This window comes from Oncorhynchus kisutch, linkage group LG24 (assembly GCF_002021735.2).
Source record: "Oncorhynchus kisutch isolate 150728-3 linkage group LG24, Okis_V2, whole genome shotgun sequence".
Classification (NCBI taxonomy): Eukaryota; Metazoa; Chordata; class Actinopteri; order Salmoniformes; family Salmonidae; genus Oncorhynchus; species Oncorhynchus kisutch.
In genome coordinates, this window is record NC_034197.2 from 26,672,150 (window position 1) to 26,690,574 (window position 18,425).

The following is an 18,425-nucleotide window of genomic DNA, read 5'->3' on the forward strand; positions in this document are numbered from 1 at the left end:
GGTTATGTTCACCAGTCTTAATGACAGAGGATAATGCTGCATCCTGTAAAGCTTACAGCTCTACCTCCAGTTACTGCTAGAGGAATGATCACTGTGCCCAACAATGCCTGCTAAGGGGGGTTAAAATGACAAATGGTCAAATACCTAAAACAATGTTAAACACTAAGACATGACCACTGAAAATGACTAATCAGAACTACTTACTACTTGAGATTGTTTTTTAATGAAGGTTAACAATTTAAGTAGAAGGGACCCTACATTTGTATGTTCATTACAACAAATGTTCCTCTTCAAGTAACTTAAATCGTACATAATTTAATTTAGTCGCAAAAAGCTCATAAAACACATACCAATGAAGTATTTACAACTTTAAAAGAGAATCATATGGATGGAGATGTCACTGTATTACTAGAAAGTATTGAAAACTGAAATACTTTGAGTTAGGTTACTCGAGTGGTTCTAAGCAACGGGTTTCCACAACAAACAAACAATTGTTAGCAGAACTAATGACTTTTTACAATGTAGTATCCAGACCTCAATATGATCACCGTAATTCTCCGGTGTTCCCTGTTTACCAACTTCTAACACACAAACCTTTTCAATCATACCACTTAGGTAACAAGACTGTTCCACAGGACTTTGTCAGTCTTCTGTTAAGGTATGTGTAGATAATTTGTCAGCACTCATCATTAGGGTTGCAAAGGAAGGGTATATTACTGGAAACGTTTTAAGTTTACCAATAAACTACTAGAATTGTTGAATTTTACAAGGATTTTTTGTAATCTATCAGAAGACATCTAGTGGCCCCTTTGGGTACTTAAACATTTTACTGGTGTCTGTAATTAGCTCTGGCCTTCTGTGTATCCTGATCATATGTCAAATATTTGATAAGATGATTTTCAAATGACAAAGCAGTAAAACATGATCCTAAATATAAACCATTAACTTAGTGAATACCATTGGTGTTTAATAGGAGGGTTTCAGCATTAAATATCCTTTATACATTATGCAAGACATGTACGTACGCACGCAGATATGCACGCACGCACACACACACACACACACACACACACACACACACACACACACACACACACACACACACACACACACACACACACACACACACACACACACACACACACACACACACACACACACACACACACATGCTGCCTATGAAAGTTTTCTCATTAATTTTGAAAGACTAGCTACAGATCACAGGCGGCCATTTATCATCCTACACTCATATATGTTTTTTTTATTTAAAAAAAAATCTTATCTTGATTTCTGCAGAGGGAGGGAGGGAGGGAGGGAGGGAGAGAGAGAGAGAGAGAGAGAGAGAGAGGAGAGAGAGAGAGAGAGAGAGAGAGAGAGAGAGAGAGAGAGAGAGAGACAGAGACAGAGACAGAGACAGAGACAGAGACAGAGACAGAGACAGAGACAGAGACAGAGACAGAGAGATAGGTAGTTGTACCTGTCAATTCTAAAGGTCTTTCTTTGAGTTGAAGTGAACGTGGCTATGTTCACCTTTCTCACCTAATGTGAGAAAGTGGAGAAATGTTCTGAAATGGTACAGTACAGAAAGTTGTGTTGACTTACTGTGGGGCTGAGAGTTCCTACCAGCGGGCCGCTTAGTTAGTTGTCGCTCTCTTATCTCTTAAACATTGCAATAAGCTGAATGAAAAGTGCATTCCTGTGTTTGCCCTGAATCTAATGTATAGATCCAAATTAGTGCAAATGTAGAATTAGTCCAATTGTTTTTCTTAGTTTTAACAGGCTGAAGTTATAATAATTACACCCATTTATAGTAGCACTGGTAATGAATGGTTTGCCTCTTCTGTGGTCTCCTTGATAGCTTTATTTATAGTAAATTGAGAGATTCATACTGTTAGTTGACCTCTTCACTGTTGTCTTCTTATCCAGAGATGGTGACCTATAATGAGTTTTGAGCTGGGCACATTGGACCTGGCAGAGATGGAGAACAGGATGAATAGTTCTGACATGAAGACCCTGTCAACCCTGGACCACCTTTACCTCTCCCCCCTAGAGCACAGCCTCAACATTCCCCACCACCACAGCCCAGACAGAAACCACTTATTCAACCACAGCTCAGACAGAAACTACTCATTTAACCACAGCCCAGACATAAACCACTCATTTAACCACAGCCCAGACATAAACCACTCATTCAACCACAGCCCAGACATAAACCAGTCATTCAACCACAGCCCAGACATAAACCACTCATTCAACCACAGCCTAGACATAAACCACTCATTCAACCACAGCCCAGACATAAACCACTCATTGCACCACAGCTCAGACATAAACCACTCATTCAACCACAGCCCAGACAGAAACCACTCATTTAACCACAGCCCAGACAGAAACCACTCATTCAACCACAGCCCAGACATAAACCACTCATTCAACCACAGCCCAGACATAAACCACTCATTCAACCACAGCCTAGACATAAACCACTCATTCAACCACAGCCCAGACATAAACCACTCATTGAACCACAGCTCAGACATAAACCACTCATTCAACCACAGCCCAGACAGAAACCACTCATTTAACCACAGCCCAGACAGAAACCAGTCATTCAACCACAGCCCAGACATAAACCAGTCATTCAACCACAGCCCAGACAGAAATCACTCATCCAACCACAGCCCAGACATAAACCAGTCATTCAACCACAGCCCAGACTTAAACCAGTCATTTAACCACAGCCCAGACAGAAATCACTCATCCAACCACAGCCCACACAGAAACCACTTATTCAACTACCCATACAACTACACATACAGTGAGTACCAATGTAAGTCTACTGTAAGGGACATTTACTAAATCTGGCATTTACTAAAGTGTAATAACACAGTCTTTTCTCTTGCCTGTGATGCTATGTATACAGATGTAGGATCTTAATTTGATCACCCTGTTGCAAGAGAACTTTCCAGCAATGCAGGAAATGTAAAACATGCAGTGTATTTAAGGTTTAAAAAGGCTTCTGAAGTTTGAAAGTGACATTTCAGACTTGATTCCACTACGAAAAATGTATCAACCCCTACAAAAATGTTAATTAATTATAATCCACATAATAATTCACATTTCCTGTTGCTGCAGGATTATTTTCCAGCTGTAGCAAACAGGCTCAAATGAAGATCCTACATCTGTATCTCATTGTGTTCTCATCTGTCTTTAGGTTCGTTAAAAGAGGAGTCCATGTCCCCTCTTTGGTCTAGCAACTGTAGCGTTGTCAGCCTGTCCAGACCCACTCTTCACTCCAAGTCCCCCACTTACACAGACCCCAGCACTCTGCTCTACATTGACTGCAGAGTGTGTGGGGACACGGCCTCAGGCTTCCACTATGGAGTCCATGCCTGTGAGGGCTGCAAGGTAGGACTGAGACCTACCAAATGAGGTTCTGGTGGCTTGACAGTATGTATGGCTATTGTGTTTGCTTGGAGCTATACAAATGCATTGTTACACATTTGAGCATAAAAACAAAACAAACGTCTTGCTATTTAACCTCCAGGGGGTCATATATTAGTAAGGATTTAACCCTGACACATAAACACTCACCGTAAACCTTGTATTCATATCAAGCCCACTGTTTCCATTGATCACATTTTTTTATGTTTTATTCTGTAAAATAATTATAGTCTTTCGCTGCTTTATGATTCTACAAACTACATGTTCTCTGCCTTTCTCTTAGGGATTCTTCCGAAGAACCATGAGGTTAAAACTGGTGTATGACCACTGTGATCTGCATTGTCGGATTCACAAAAAGAGCCGGAATAAATGCCAGTACTGTCGCTTTCAGAAATGTCTGCTTGTGGGCATGTCACACGATGGTAAGCCACTACATTGTTGTGAAAAGTATATTTGCTTACCAATATTTTTAAGAGTCATGATTTGTCATATACAGTGCATTCGGAAAGTATTCAGATCCCTTGACTTTTTCCACATTTTGTTACATTACAGACTTATTCTAAAATGGATTCAATTCTTTTTTCCCCTCATCTACACACAATACCCATTAATGACAATACCCCTTAATGACAAAGTGAAAACAGGTTTATAGAAATGTAAGCACATTTATTACAAATAATAAACTGAAATACCTTATTTAAATAAGTATTCAGACCCTTTTCTATGATGCTCGAAATTAAGCTCAAGTGCATCCTGTTTCCATTGATCATCCTTGAGATGTTCTACAACTTGATTGGAGTCCGCCTGTGGTAAATTCAATTGACTGGACATGATTTGGAAAGGCACACACCTGTCTATATAAGGTCCCACAGTTGACAGTGCATGTCAGAGAAATAACCAAACCATGAGGATGAAGGAATTGTCTGTAGAGCTCTGAGACAGGATTGTGTTGAGGCTCAGATCTGAGGAAGGATATCAAAAACATTCTGCAGCATCGAAGGTCCCCAAGAACACAGTGGCCTCCGTCATTCTTAAATTGAAGAAGTTTGGAATCACCAAGACTCTTCCTAGAGCTGTCCGTCCAGCATAACTGAGAACTCGGGGGAGAAGGGCCTTGGTCAGGAAGGTGAACAAGAACCTGATGGTCACACTGACAGAGCTCCAGAGTTCCTCTGTGGAGACGGGAAAGCCTTCCAGAAGGACAACCATTTCTAAAGCACTCCACCAATCAGGCCTTTATGGTAGAGTGGCCTGACGGAATTCACTCCTCAGTAAAAGGCACATGATAGCCCGCTTGGAGTTTGTCAAAAGGCACCTAAATGACTCTCAGACCATGAGAAACAAGATTATCTGGTCTGATGAAACCAAGATTGAACTCTTTGGCCTGAATGCCAAGTGTCAAATCTGGAGGAAACATGGCACCATCCCTACAGTGAATCATGATGGTGGCAGCATCATGCTGTGGGGATGTTTTCAGTGGCAGGGACTGGGAGACTAGTCAGGATCAGGGGAAAGATGAACAGAGCAAAGTACAGAGAGATCCTTGATGAAAACCTGCTCCAGAGCACTCAGGTCCTCAGACTGGGGCGAATGTTCACCTTATAACAGGCCAATGACCAGAAGCACACAGCCAAGACAGTGCAGGACTGCTTTCGGGACAAGTCTCTGAATTTCCTTGAGTGGCCCTGCCAAAGCCCAGACTTGAACCTGATCCAAAATCTCTGGAGAGACCTGAAAATATATGTGCAGCAGCGCTTCCCATCCAATCTGACAAGAGCTTGAGAGGATTTGCAGAGAAGAATGGGAGAAACTCCCCAAATACAGGTGTGTCAAGCTTGTAGAATTATACCCTAGAAGACTCGAGGCTGTAATCGCTGCCAAGGGTGTTTCAACAAAGTACTGAGTGAAGGGTCTGAATACTATTGTACACTACCGATCAAAAGTTTGGGGTCACTTAGAAATTTCCTTGTTTTCCATAAAAACACACATGAAATAAGTTGCAAAATGAATTGGAAATATAGTCAAGATGTTGACAAGGTTATAAATAATGATTTTTAATTGAAATAATAATTGTTTCCTTCAAACTTAGCTTTTGTCAAATAATTTGCATCAATTACATCCTTGCAGGCCTATGGCATTCTAGATGTCAATTTGTTGTGGTAATCTGAAGAGGTTTCACCCTATGCTTCCTGAAGCATCTCCCACGAGTTGGATTGGCTTGATGGACACTTCTTATGTACCACATGGTCAAGCTGCTCCCACAACAGCTCAATAGGGTTGAGATCCGGTGACTGTGCTGGCCACTCCATTATAGACAGATACCAGCTGACTGCTTCTTCCCTAAATAGTTATTGCATAGTTTTAGCTGTGCTTTGGGTCATTGTCCTGTTGTAGTAGAGCCCTGGCTCCAATTAAGTGCCATCCACAGAGTATGGCACGGTGTTTTGCGAATTGGAGTGATAGCTTTCCTTCTTCAAAATCCCTTTTACCCTGTAGAAATCTCCCACTTTACCACCACCAACGCACTCCCAGACCAGCACATTGCCTCCACCATGCTTGAAAGATGGCGTCAAGCACTCCTCCAGCATCTTTTCAGTCTTTCTGCGTCTTACGAATTTTCTTCTTTGTGATCCGAACACCTCAAACTTAGATTAGTCTGTCCATAACACGTTCTTCCAATCTTCCTCTGTCCAGTGTCTGTGTTATTTTGCCCATCTTAATCTTTCATTTTTATTGGCCAGTCTGAGATATGGATTTTTCTTTGCAACTCTGCCTAGAAGGCCAGCATCCCGGGGTTGCATCTTCACTGTTGATGTTGAGACTGGTGTTTTGCGGGTACTATTTAATGAAGCTGCCAGTTGAGGACTTGTGAGACGTCTGTTTCTCAAACTAGACACTCTAATATACTTGTCTTCTTGCTCAGTTGTGCACCGGGGCCTCCCACTCCTCTTTCTATTCTAGTTAGAGACAGTTTGCGCTGTTCTGTGAGGGAGTAGTACACAGCGTTGTACGAGATCTTCAGTTTCTTGGCAATTTCTCGCATGGAATAGCCTTCATTTCTCAGAACAAGAATAGACTGACGAGTTTCAGAAGAAAGTTATTTGTTTCTGGCCATGTTGAGCCTATAATCGAACCCACAAATGCTGACACTCCAGATACTCAACTAGTCTAAAGAAGGCCAGTTTTATTGCTTCTTTAATCAGAACAAAAGTTTTCAGCTGTGCTAACATAATTGCAAAAGGGTTTTCTAATGATTAATTAGCCTTTTAAAATGATCAACTTGGATTAGCTAACACAAGGTGCAGAGGAGTGATGGTTGCTGATAATGGGCCTCTGTAGGCCTATGTAGATATTCCATAAAAATCTGCCGTTTCCAACAACATTAACAATGTCTACACAGTATTTTTGATCAATTTGATGTTATTTGAATCGACAAAAAAATTTGCTTTTATTTAAAAAACAAGGACATTTCTAAGTGACCCCAAACTTTTGAATGGAAGTGTAAATGTGATATTTCAGTTTTCTTTTTTGATTAATTTGCAATAACATGGACTCTTAACAACATTATGAAACATTGTTGGTCCTAGGCAACGCCCCACTCCCTGCAGCACCAGCACACATTGAAATAGAATGAAAAGAATGGGTTTGGAACCTCTAATCATGGCAATTTGACTGGTAAACTCATGGGTACACTCGCAATGGCTGCATGGTATTGGGATTTATACAATGGGTGGGTCTAATCCTGAATGCTGATTGGTTAGTTAAAACTGCATTCCAGCTGATCTCTATTCCACAAGTTGCCACTGGCTAAATCTATGATGTTAAAATGCCTATTTACTCTGTTCCATCTGACTTTGTAATCCACTGTCTCATCAGCCCAGCCAAGCAACATATAAACTTGAAAAAGCATCTAGACATTATCTCACATTTCTTTTAGACTAACATTTTGTTTTCAACAGCGGAGATTTATATAAACTTTGCTGTCTGTCTCTCCGACATTTGCAAAATTGAAACAATATTAAAATTAGATCTCCAGCTGCCCCATAGTAATGAACGTGTCGGGAGTCGGGACGAAATGGACAAGCAGGCAGCGTTTCTCAGCCAGTCGAAATCATGAATAAGCTGGCATCATTTTTATGGAGATATACAACAAAAATATTTGTTACATGTTGAAAAAATTTCACATGAAACACAGCTAATTTGAGGTCTTTCCAGCTTCAGTTTGAAGTGATCATGTTACTGTAGCTGTGTTGTTGGCTAGCTCCTTTGAACAACACTGTCCTGACGAGTGAGCACATTTTCTATGCCAGGCAAAGTCGTGCCTCATTAGCTCATTTTTATGGATGTATCCAAATAAATGTCACTAGAAAACAGCTTAAACAAATGTATCATTTTGACTTTGTCTCAGACCTAACAACAATATATCCTCCAAACATCGACTTCTCGGACATTATCACTTAAGCAATCATTTCCATGGTAATGTAGAATGTTCATTCAAATGATTGCTTAAGTGATGTTAACTGATGTGGCTCATGCAATGGAATGTATTTTTTGTAATGTAAGTTGAGTTGAATCAACAAATCACAGCACATATTGATGGGTACACTTTCTGCTTTTACTTCCTGCTTTTCTCCTATGGGTGGGTGCACTCGCACCCTGTCAGTCCACCCATTATGCCATTATTGACTTGAACGGGGACATCCGTTTTATTAATTATATTTCTATGGCAGCACAGTCAGGAGCGGAGTAGAGAAGAAAATGTGCGTCTTTATTTTTTTGTTGCTATTCGAACGGTTATAAAGGTGACCCAGTCATTTGGCTGACCAATGACCGTCATCCAAAATTCCATGACTGTCACAGGCTTAATCAAGGATGTTAAACATATTCAATGTGAACTGTTTCAACCGCAGGTGTCTGTCTGAAACCGGGCCTTAAGTCTTTGGAAAGGTTTCTACACAGCAGGATGAAGTATGGTCCTTCCTCCAACGTCTTTGTCATTGTCTTGTTTGGGCAGCCAGTGACGTGTAGCATTATTCAATACAGAAAGAGTCTGACTGGCACCCAGGCTAGAATATAATGATTTTGATGTCCCCGCGCAGCCATCCGCTTCGGCCGGATGCCCCAGGAGGAGAGAGAGAAGCTGCTGGCTGAGTTTATGGATGTGTCCCCCAGGAGCCCAGAGTCAGCGGACTTGAGAGCCTTGTCCAGACAGCTGTGTCTGTCCTATCACAGACACTTTCCCCTGACCAAGAGCAGGGCCAGAGCCATCCTGTCTGGGAAGACCCACGGAAACTCAGTAAGGGCCCAATTGTTACTTGAGATACTGTACAACTACATGCACATAATATTTAAAGTTTTGCATAAATTTTGCATTGATGTCAATGGAACATTTGTAATTTGAGTCAGAACAGAGCCATTGAAAGCCACTTCACACCTCTTTCTCTCTCACACACACCAGACATTTGGTTCTGTATATTTGAATATCACAGTTTTTGGAAAATGCACTCTGTCCTGATTAACTGGTAGCAAAATATCAGTGTACAGTAGGAAGCAGTAATATTGGGTCATCTCAGCTTGTCTAAGAGGAAATAACTAATAGACAGTTATTCATACTTTAGAGAAGCAGATATATTTTCACTAACCTAAAAGTCAGGATTTTAATCATCTTTTATTTCCTAGTTAGATTAAACCGTTGTGCACCCAGCAAGGGTGGCAAATACTGAATCACTACAAATTGCCAAGAGAATGAATGGCAATGGATGGCAATGCTTCATAATACATTGTTTTTAAGAGATGTCTCTCTTTCCTTCCAGCCGTTTGTCATCCATGACATGAAGTCCCTGACAGCGGGTCAGGACTTTATAAACAGTAGACAGTTCCCTTTCCTGGAGCACCAGAGGTCTGTCCTGCCCCCTCAAGAGCCTGCCGGGGAGCTGGAGCTCTTCTTTTTCCGGCAGGTTCAGTTCCGCACCGCCGAAGCTGTACGAGAAATCATAGAGTTTGCCAAGAGTATCCCTGGGTTGACAGAGCTGGACATAAATGACCAGGTGACCCTGCTGAAGTACGGGGTCATCGAGGTCATGTTGATCATGCTGGCGCCGCTGATGAACAAGGACGGCACACTGTTCGCCTACGGACAGATCTTCATGACCCGGGAGTTCCTCAAGTGTCTGAGGAAGCCATTCTGTGAGATGATGGAGCCAAAGTTTGAGTTTGCGGTAAAATTCAACGTGCTGGAGCTGGACGATAGTGATACGGCGCTCTTCCTCGCTGTCATCATCCTCAGTGGAGGTGGTGTTTTTCCGTTTTACATTTATGCATTTACAGTTGAAGTCAGAAGTTTACATACACATAAGTTGGAGTCATTAAAACTTGTTTTTCATCCGCTCCACAAATGTATTGTTATCAACTACAGTTTTGGCAAGTCGGTTAGGACATCTACTGTGTGCATGATACAAGTCATTTTTCCAACAATTGTTTACAGACAGATTATTTCACTTACAATTCACTGTATCACAATTCCAGTGTGTCAGAAGTTTACATACACTAAGTTGACTGGCTTCAAACAGCTTGGAAAATTCCCGAAAATTATGTCATGGCTTTAGAAGCTTCTGATAGACTAATTGACATCATTTGAGTAAATTGGAGATGTACCTGTGGATGTATTTCAAGGCCTACCTTCAAACTCACTGCCTCTTTGCTTGGCATCATGGGGAAATCAAAAGATATCAGCCAAGACCTCAGGAAAAAAATTGTAGACCTCCACAAGTCTGGTTCATCCTTGGGAGCAATTTCCAAACGCCTGAAGATACCACGTTCATCTGTACAAACAATAGTATGCAAGTATAAACACCATGGGACCACGCAGCCGTCATACCGCTCAGGAAGGAGACACGTTCTGTCTCCTAGAGATGAACGTACTTTGGTGCGAAAAGTGCAAATCAATCCCAGAACAACAGCAAAGGACCTTGTGAAGATGCTGGAGGAAACAGGTACAAAAGTATCTATAGCCACAGTAAATCAAGTCCTATATCGACATAACCTGAAAGGCCGCTCAGCAAGGAAGAAGCCACTGCTCCAATTCCGCCATAAAAAAGCCAGACCACAGTTTGCAACTGCACATGGGGACAAAGATAGTACTTTTTAGAGAAATGTCCTCTGGTCTGATGAAACAAAAATAGAACTGTTTGGCCATAATTACATCATTATGTTTGGTGGAAAAGGGGGAGGCTTGCAAGCCGAGGAACACCATCCCAACCGTAAAGCACGGGGGTGGCAGCATCATGTTGTGGAGGTGCTTTTCTGCAGGAGGGACTGGTGCAGTTCACAAAATAGATGGCATGATGATGATGGAAAATCATGTGGATATATTGAAGCAACATCTCAAGACATCAGTTAAAGTTAAGTTAAAGCTTGGTCGCAAATGGGTCTTCCAAATGGACAATGACCCCAAGCATACTTCCAAAGTTATGGCACAATGGCTTAAGGACAACAAAGTCAAGGTATTGGAGTGGCCATCACAAAGCCCTGACTAAATCCTATAGAAAATCTGTGGGCGGAACTGAAAAAGTGTATGCGATCAAGGAGACCTACAGACCTGACTCAGTTACACCAGCTCTGTCAGGAGGAATGGGCCAAATTTCACCCAACTTATTGTGGGAAGCTTGTGGAAGGCTACCCGAAACGTTTGACCCAAGTTAAACCATTTAATGGCACTGCTACCAAATACTAATTGAGTGTATGTAAACTTCTGACCCACTGGGAATGTGATGAAAGAAATAAAAGCTGAAATAAATCATTCTCTTTACTATTCTGACATTTCATATTCTTAAAATAAAGTGGTGATACTAACTGACCTAAGACAGGTAATTGTTACTCGGATTTAAATGTCAGGAATTGTGAAAAACTGAGTTTAAATGTATTTGGCTAAGGTGTATGTAGACTTCCGACTTCAACTGTATGTTAGATAGATGCGGTAAAGAGGTCAATGGAACTCATCCCAAACGCGTGGGGGAAAGATGCCTTGGGGAAAATGTCCAGATACTTCTCATTGCCCCCTAGCAAAATTAGCCTACCTTAAGGCGATTGTTTATACAGTATGTGTATTTCACACTATGTTGAGGTAAACATCCAAGTATATTGCTTGTATGCATGTCAACCCCAATACATGTTCATGTCATCGTCACCAATCAACTGCATTGCAGTTCAAAATTACTTTGGCTACCACCACCGATTTTTGTATGCTAGCTATTCTACCAGTTTATACAAACTGGATTTAGCATTTAGCAGTCACTTTTTCTAAACCTGAAAAGGAACTTCTCAATGTTATGCAGCAAAAACAGCCACATACAGTGCCTTGCGAAAGTATTCGGCCCCCTTGAACTTTGCGACCTTTAGCCACATTTCAGGCTTCAAACATAAAGATATAAAACTGTATTTTTTTGTGAAGAATCAACAACAAGTGGGACACAATCATGAAGTGGAACGACATTTATTGGATATTTCAAACTTTTTTAACAAATCAAAAACTGAAAAATTGGGCGTGCAAAATTATTCAGCCCCCTTAAGTTAATACTTTGTAGCTGCTGTGATTACAGCTGTAAGTCGCTTGGGGTATGTCTCTATCAGTTTTGCACATCGAGAGACTGAAATGTTTTCCCATTCCTCCTTGCAAAACAGCTCGAGCTCAGTGAGGTTGGATGGAGAGCATTTGTGAACAGCAGTTTTCAGTTCTTTCCACAGATTCTCAATTGGATTCAGGTCTGGACTTTGACTTGGCCATTCTAACACCTGGATATGTTTATTTTTGAACCATTCCATTGTAGATTTTGCTTTATGTTTTGGATCATTGTCTTGTTGGAAGACAAATCTCCGTCCCAGTCTCAGGTCTTTTGCAGACTCCATCAGGTTTTCTTCCAGAATGGTCCTGTATTTGGCTCCATCCATCTTCCCATCAATTTTAACCATCTTCCCTGTCCCGGCTGAAGAAAAGCAGGCCCAAACCATGATGCTGCCACCACCATGTTTGACAGTGGGGATGGTGTGTTCAGGGTGATGAGCTGTGTTGCTTTTACGCCAAACATAACGTTTTGCATTGTTGCCAAAAAGTTCAATTTTGGTTTAATCTGACCAGAGCACCTTCTTCCACATGTTTGGTGTGTCTCCCAGGTGGCTTGTGGCAAACTTTAAACAACACTTTTTATGGATATCTTTAAGAAATGGCTTTCTTCTTGCCACTCTTCCATAAAGGCCAGATTTGTGCAATACACGACTGATTGTTGTCCTATGGACAGAGTCTCCCACCTCAGCTGTAGATCTCTGCAGTTCATCCAGAGTGATCATGGGCCTCTTGGCTGTATCTCTGATCAGTCTTCTCCTTGTATGAGCTGAAAGTTTAGAGGGACGGCCAGGTCTTGGTAGATTTGCAGTGGTCTGATACTCCTTCCATTTCAATATTATCGCTTGCACAGTGCTCCTTGGGATGTTTAAAGCTTGGGAAATCTTTTTGTATCCAAATCCGGCTTTAAACTTCTTCACAACAGTATCTCGGACCTGCCTGGTGTGTTCCTTGTTCTTCATGATGCTCTCTGCGCTTTTAACGGACCTCTCAGACTATCACAGTGCAGGTGCATTTATACGGAGACTTGATTACACACAGGTGGATTGTATTTATCATCATTAGTCATTTAGGTCAACATTGGATCATTCAGAGATCCTCACTGAACTTCTGGAGAGAGTTTGCTGCACTGAAAGCAAAGGGGCTGAATAATTTTGCACGCCCAATTTTTCAGTTTTTGATTTGTTAAAAAAGTTTGAAATATCCAATAAATGTCGTTCCACTTCATGATTGTGTCCCACTTGTTGTTGATTCTTCACAAAAAAATACAGTTTTATATCTTTATGTCTGAAGCCTGAAACGTGGCAAAAGGTCGCAAAGTTCAAGGGGGCCGAATACTTTCGCAAGGCACTGTATATCAAAATCTGACTTTAGAAAACACATTGTGGGCCTGTTACAATACATCAATCATGACGGATTTGACGAAAATCCACTTTGTTTGATCAGATTTGTTGATTGTGCGCCAATATGGCATCCTTCTTCTATCCCCAACGGTCTGCCTTCCATTGACCTCAACTGCAGGATTAGGTGTTTTATTGCTCTGAGATGGCTTGATTGGGCTTGAGACCAGATATAAAACAATGGTGACCTATTTTATGCTGTATCATTTCAATTGACCTTGGACTTTGCTCATCAGGACATTGCAACTTCAGATCATTTGATGTATAATGTATGTCCAATCTTCCTCTATTTCCCTCTCTCCTCTTGCACTTTCCACTCGCTGGTGACCTCTAACCTTGACCTTGTTGTGCTCTACTCTAGACCGTCCAGGCCTGGTGAATGTGAAGCCCATCGAGGACCTCCAGGAGGCAGTACTGCAGGCCTTGGAGCTGCAGTTGAAGACCATCCACCCAGACTGCCCCCAGCTGTTTGCCAGGCTGCTGCAGAAGATGACCGACCTGCAGCCGCTGGTGGCTGACCACGTCCGGCTCATCCACCTGCTCAAGAAGCAGGAGCGGGAGACGTGTCTGCACCCCCTACTACAGGAAGTCATGAGGGACCTGTACTAGAGTAGTGGGAGACTCAGGTTAACAGCTATGAAGAAAAGAAGACTATACAGCAGTGGAGGCTGCTGAGGGGAGGACTGCTCTTAATAATTGCGCAAATGGAATTAAACACATGGAAACTGCATTTAACCCAACCCTCTAAATCAGAGAGGTGCGGAGGGCTGCATTAATCAACATCCACGTCATCTGTGCTGATGGAACAGTGGGTTAACTGCCTTGCTCAGGGGCAGAGCGACAGATTTGACCTTGTCTGCTCTGGGATTCAATCCAGCAACCTTTTGCTCCTACCCACCAGGCTACCTGCTGCCCATATTGGTGGTACCACCAACATCCTGTGCTATACAGTAGAGTTTTATCCAACTAGTGTGTTTATTATAACAATATGCAGAACCTCATAGGTCTTTATCTAGCCAGATCTGTTGGTGCTTTGGTCAACTCTTCTGTGTCATGTATATAATAGCAGCAATAGTCACTGAGACCAGGCTAGTTTTCATCAGGCTCTCAGTTAAAGCAAATGTCTGGCTTCACAGGTGACCTCCATGACAAGTGAGGGTTAAGTCTGTTTTCTTGGGACTTGTTGTTTAATAGAAGGATCTGTGAACTCTATTTAAACAATAAGGCATGAGGGGGTGGGGTTTATGACCAATATACTATGGCTAAAGGCTGTTCTTATGCACGACGCAACGCTGATTGCCTGGATACAGCCATTAGTCGTGGCATATTGGCCACATACCACAAACCCCCGAGGTCCCTTATTGCTATTATAAACTGGTTACCAACGTAATTTGAACAGTAAAAATAAATGTTTTCTCATACCAGTGGTATACGGTCTGATATATCACGGCTTTCAGCCAATCAGCATTCAGGGCCCAACCACCCAGTTTATAATACATTATGAATGATCCATTACTGAGCTTCCTACCATCTTGCTGTAACTGCAGCTATTCTGTCTTCTACCATGCTTTTTAATGAAATCAAATCAAATCAAATTTTATTTGTCACATACACATGGTTAGCAGATGTTAATGCGAGTGTAGCGAAATGCTTGTGCTTCTAGTTCCGACAATGCAGTAATAACCAACGAGTAATCTAGCTAACAATTCCAAAACTACTACCTTATACATATAAGTGTAAAGGGATAAAGAATATGTACATAAAGATATATGAATGAGTGATGGTACAGAGCGGCATAGGCAAGATACAGTAGATGGTATCGAGTACAGTATATGCATATGAGATGAGTATGTAAACAAAGTGGCATAGTTTAAAGTGGCTAGTGATACATGTATTACATAAAGATGCAGTAGATTATATAGAGTACAGTATATATGTATACATATGAGATAAATAGTGTAGGGTATGTAAACATTATATTAAGTTACATTGTTTAAAGTGGCTAGTGATATATTTTACATAAATTCCCATCAATTCCCATTATTAAAGTGGCTGGAGTTGAGTCAGTGTGTTGGCAGCAGCCACTCAATGTTAGTGGTGGCTGTTTAACAGTCTGATTGCCTTGAGATAGAAGCTGTTTTTCAGTCTCCCGGTCCCAGCTTTGATGCACCTGTACTGACCTCGCTTTCTGGACGATAGCGGGGTGAACAGGCAGTGGCTCGGGTGGTTGTTGTCCTTGATGATCTTTATGGCCTTCCTGTGACATCGGGTGGTGTAGGTGTCCTGGAGGGCAGGTAGTTTGCCCCCGGGGATGCGTTGTGCAGACCTCACTACCCTCTGGAGAGCCTTACGGTTGTGGGCGGAGCAGTTGCCGTACCAGGCGGTGATACAGCCCGACAGGATGCTCTCGATTGTGCATCTGTAGAAGTTTGTGAGTGCTTTTGGTGACAAGACGAATTTCTTCAGCCTCCTGAGGTTGAAGAGGCGCTGCTGCGCCTTCTTCACGATGCTGTCTGTGTGGGTGGACCAATTCAGTTTGTCTGTGATGTGTACGCCGAGGAACTTAAAACTTACTACCCTCTCCACTACTGTTCCATCAATGTGGATAGGGGGGTGTTCCCTCTGCTGTTTCCTGAAGTCCACAATCATCTCCTTAGTTTTGTTGACGTTGAGTGTGAGGTTATTTTCCTGACACCACACTCCGAGGGCCCTCACCTCCTCCCTGTAGGCCGTCTCGTCGTTGTTGGTAATCAAGCCTACCACTGTTGTGTCGTCCGCAACCTTGATGATTGAGTTGGAGGCGTGCGTGGCCACGCAGTCGTGGGTGAACAGGGAGTACAGGAGGGCTCAGAGGGCACCCTTGTGGGGCCCCAGTGTTGAGGATCAGCGGGGTGGAGATGTTGTTACCTACCCTCACCACCTGGGGGCAGCCCATCAGGAAGTTCCAGTACCCAATTGCACAGGGCGGGGTCAAGACCCAGGGTTAACACGTTTAAATGTTTTACTCACCTCGGCTGCAGTGAAGGAGAGTCTGCATGTTTTGGTAGCGGGCCGTGTCAGTGGCACTGTAATGTCCTCAAAGCGGGCAAAAAAGTTATTTAGTCTGCCTGGGAGCAAGGCATCCTGGTCCGTGACTGGGCTGGTTTTCTTTTTGTAATCCGTGATTGACTGTAGACCCTGCCACATACCTCTTGTGTATGAGCCGTTGAATTGCGATTCTACTTGGTCTCTATACTGATGCTTAGTTTGTTTGATTGCCTTGCGGAGGGAATAGCTACACTGTTTGTATTCGGTCATGTCCGGTCACCTTGCCCTGATTAAAAGCAGTGGTTCCCGCTTTCAGTTTCACGCGAATGCTGCCATCAATCCACGGTTTCTGGTTTGGGAATGTTTTAATCGTTGCTATGGGAATGACATTTTCAACACACGTTCTAATGAACTCGCTCACCGAATCAGCGTATTCATCAATGTTGTTGTTTGACGCAATACGAAACATATCCCAGTCCACGTGATGGAAGCAGTCTTGGAGCGTGGAATCAGATTGGTCGGACCAGCGTTGAACAAACCTCAGCGTGGGAGCTTCTTGTTTTAGCTTTTGTCTGTAGGCAGGGATCAACAAAATGGAGTCGTGGTCAGCTTTTCCAAAAGGAGGGCGGGGCAGGGCCTTATATGCATCGCGGAAGTTAGAATAGCAATGATCCAAGGTTTTACCAGCCCTGGTTGTGCAATCGATATGCTGATACAATTTAAAGGATGAAAGGAGAATTGCTTTTAATTACAGGACATTTATTGGGGCATCCTAAAATAAAATAAGCAGATACCTACAGGTGTTATATACTGTGAAACACAATGTGTGTTATCGTAATACAATGTTCATGATGTCTTTTTTTAATGTAAGTTTCCATGTCTTTGAAGCATTTTTGAGAGGTTAAATGAGTGTGAAAACGTCTATTAGTTTCCATTTCCTCAACTTCACCCCCTCTAAACATTTCAGTGTATAATGTAACATGTACTACCATGAAAATATGCTATCCTGTGTTATGTATAAATCACCTGTATAAACAATACTAATATCCTTCCTGATAAATATTTAAAGTATATTTTAATGTTGCCATCTAGTGGTGAATATGTCAAAGATGCTATCGCTTCATGAAGTTACGCAATGTCTTGATATTCCACTGTTGCTGAAGCAAAACGTGTCAGTGCTCGTGTTAAGGTAACGATTGGTTCGTGTTTTTCTGTTGCTCACTAGAAAAACGAGATTTCAGTCTTGGAGGTGTTTCCTGGCTGATTCCGCGTTTGGTTAATGACGTTTGTCCCCCATGAGCCACTGTAGACGCAGAAGCCTATTTCACTTCCTCAAAATCCTCAGAATGAATCTATGATAACTCAAGAAATCAGTAATAAATGTTAACGTTTTTGCTGATTATATTTTAGTTGCTCAATTTTACATCTAACTAAGATGATCTGCTGCAGTATTTCTCAAGTTAATAAATGTGCGGTGTGTTGTCTTATGTAAACAAAGTCGTGTTGTCTTATATAAACAGTGGGAGCTGCTGGGCAGGTCTGTCTCACTGTCTATGCTATTGGATAAAGAACAATCCCCGCAGCTGTTCACCCCAGGTTAGTGGGCAAATGGACATCGTCAAATCAAAACCCAACCTTAATTTAACCGTTGTGTTGCACGGATGTTACAAAATCCATTTTAGACGAAAACGGACTTTATGACCAAAATGATCCTATTTACTCTTTCGTACATTTTGACACTAGAATAACTGTTTCTGACTCATATTGATGCTACATAGGCAGTTCTCAAAGGGATTCGTTGCTGTGATTATTGCTATACAATGAGATATGGCATGGTTCAAATTATTTTGTTTATTCAAAACATAATTGGGGAAATGGTACAATAGTTATTATGCCAAAGTGAATTAATGTGCATCACAGGTAGTAGACTTGCAGTA

At 42.0% G+C, this 18,425-nt stretch overlaps 1 protein-coding gene across 2 annotated transcripts; it reads left to right on the forward strand.

Annotated features, from left to right (window-relative positions):
* Positions 1 to 613: 613 nt before the first annotated feature.
* Positions 614 to 15,118, forward strand: LOC109869769 (peroxisome proliferator-activated receptor gamma-like). Of its 2 annotated transcripts, none has more exons than XM_031803742.1 (7): positions 614 to 658; positions 1,927 to 2,830; positions 3,215 to 3,408; positions 3,728 to 3,866; positions 8,544 to 8,740; positions 9,258 to 9,735; positions 13,823 to 15,118. In XM_031803742.1, the coding sequence occupies exons 2-7, from the start codon at positions 1,942 to 1,944 to the stop codon at positions 14,068 to 14,070; spliced, it is 2,145 nt and encodes a 714-aa protein (XP_031659602.1). In that variant the 5' UTR covers positions 614 to 658; positions 1,927 to 1,941; the 3' UTR covers positions 14,071 to 15,118. The 2 variants fall into 2 exon arrangements, with proteins under 2 accessions (XP_031659602.1, XP_020315616.2); XM_020460027.2 differs by having other exon boundaries at positions 1,927 to 2,818; positions 13,823 to 14,070.
* The last annotated feature ends 3,307 nt before the right edge of the window (positions 15,119 to 18,425 follow it).

Excerpts from the sequence above, each read along its gene's own strand:
- LOC109869769 (XM_031803742.1), top strand. The coding sequence starts at position 1,942 with ATGAGTTTTGAGCTGGGCACATTGGACCTGGCAGAGATGGAGAACAGG. Across the intron at positions 3,867-8,543 it reads TGTGGGCATGTCACACGATG|CCATCCGCTTCGGCCGGATG; the intron begins GTAAGCCACTAC and ends GTCCCCGCGCAG. Across the intron at positions 8,741-9,257 it reads GGAAGACCCACGGAAACTCA|CCGTTTGTCATCCATGACAT; the intron begins GTAAGGGCCCAA and ends CTTTCCTTCCAG.